This window comes from Haplochromis burtoni, unplaced genomic scaffold (assembly GCF_018398535.1).
Source record: "Haplochromis burtoni strain Fernald_Lab_line unplaced genomic scaffold, NCSU_Asbu1 Contig_3177, whole genome shotgun sequence".
NCBI classification, from domain to species: domain Eukaryota; kingdom Metazoa; phylum Chordata; class Actinopteri; order Cichliformes; family Cichlidae; genus Haplochromis; species Haplochromis burtoni.
In genome coordinates this window covers 3,314-4,522 of record NW_024585538.1, presented here as the reverse complement: position 1 = coordinate 4,522, position 1,209 = coordinate 3,314, and the positions used below count along the sequence as shown (strand labels likewise).

At 32.8% G+C, this 1,209-nt stretch overlaps 1 protein-coding gene across 1 annotated transcript in view; it reads left to right on the top strand.

Annotated features, from left to right (window-relative positions):
* The window catches only part of LOC102300724 (class I histocompatibility antigen, F10 alpha chain-like), a 4,657-nt gene extending 3,454 nt beyond the window's left edge, over positions 1 to 1,203 (top strand). The window contains exon 3 of the mRNA XM_014331570.2: positions 326 to 1,203. Within this exon, the coding sequence (XP_014187056.2) occupies positions 326 to 483 (158 nt within the window). The 3' untranslated portion in view covers positions 484 to 1,203. The remainder of the gene's footprint in view (positions 1 to 325) is intronic.
* The last annotated feature ends 6 nt before the right edge of the window (positions 1,204 to 1,209 follow it).

The following is a 1,209-nucleotide window of genomic DNA, read 5'->3' as shown; positions in this document are numbered from 1 at the left end:
TTGTGTTTTTCCACCACATTTTTTCCTTGCTGAACATTGATGAATATAAAACATGTTCATGTGTGGCCACTGATTATCTGACTAATGGACAGTTTTAGAAGATTAAATAGTAAATGGGGAAAAATGTATATTTTGAAACATTGCCAATAAATTTGAACATAGCAATGTATTGAAATTAAATTAAATGGCAGAACTTTTATTGTTGGAATGAAAACAAACATTAGTGAGACAAACATGTAGTGACCATAAACAAAGCTATTGTACATGATTGTTATCTGATTGGAAACTTTTTGTTCTCACCTTTTGTTTGTTCTGTGATCCACAGGAAATTCCTTCTCCGGACCAGATATTAAGCTGATCATCCCTGTTGTTGTTGCTGTGGTTGCTGCTGTGGTTGTTCTTGCTGTCATCGCTGTGATCGCATTCATTATTTACAAAAAGAGGACAGGTGAGAAACAAACTTCCTGGATTTTTCTTGTATAATGCAAACAACAATGATGACATAGTGCAAACAATAATAATGATAGTAAGAGTAATATGACTTAATTGAAGTCATTATTAACAGTTTTCAAAAGAAAACAAACAATGCACACAGGATTAAACAGGTAACAACCAAAAGCAGTGTAAGCTGAGTCCTCAGGTTAATATTTAAGTATTTTAACACTTTCTCTGCCAGCAGGATGATCAGACTCTTTTAAATCCTCAATATGTTACAACGATATTCATTAATCATGCTTGTTGTGTTACATAACTTGCCCCTTCATTTCTCTGCACTTGTAGATTTTTGTCCAGTTACTTCACTTTTTCTTCTTGTCTGTTATTTACTTTTTTCTGCATCGTTTTTCTTTCTGTCTTTGTGTTTTGTTTGTTTTTTGTTTGTTTTTTTGTTTTTTTACACCTGAGCTACAGTTTGGTTGTCCAGGAACAAAATAACCACCAACTCAGTTATTGAAACCCAAACATTATTTCTCTGTTCTTAACCATCAACTCTGCCAAACAAACGCATCCTAAGCTACACCTTTACCTGCATTAGAAATGTGTACGTTCTCTACCTTCAGTCACTTTACTTATAAATTTAACATGAGCACATGTTGTGGGAAAAGTCAGAATATATCTATAAACACATTAGTGAGTAAGCCCAGTGTCTATGTTTTTAATTTTACACATTAAATTAATGCTTTTGTCCAGATTACAAAATGAAAATATGAA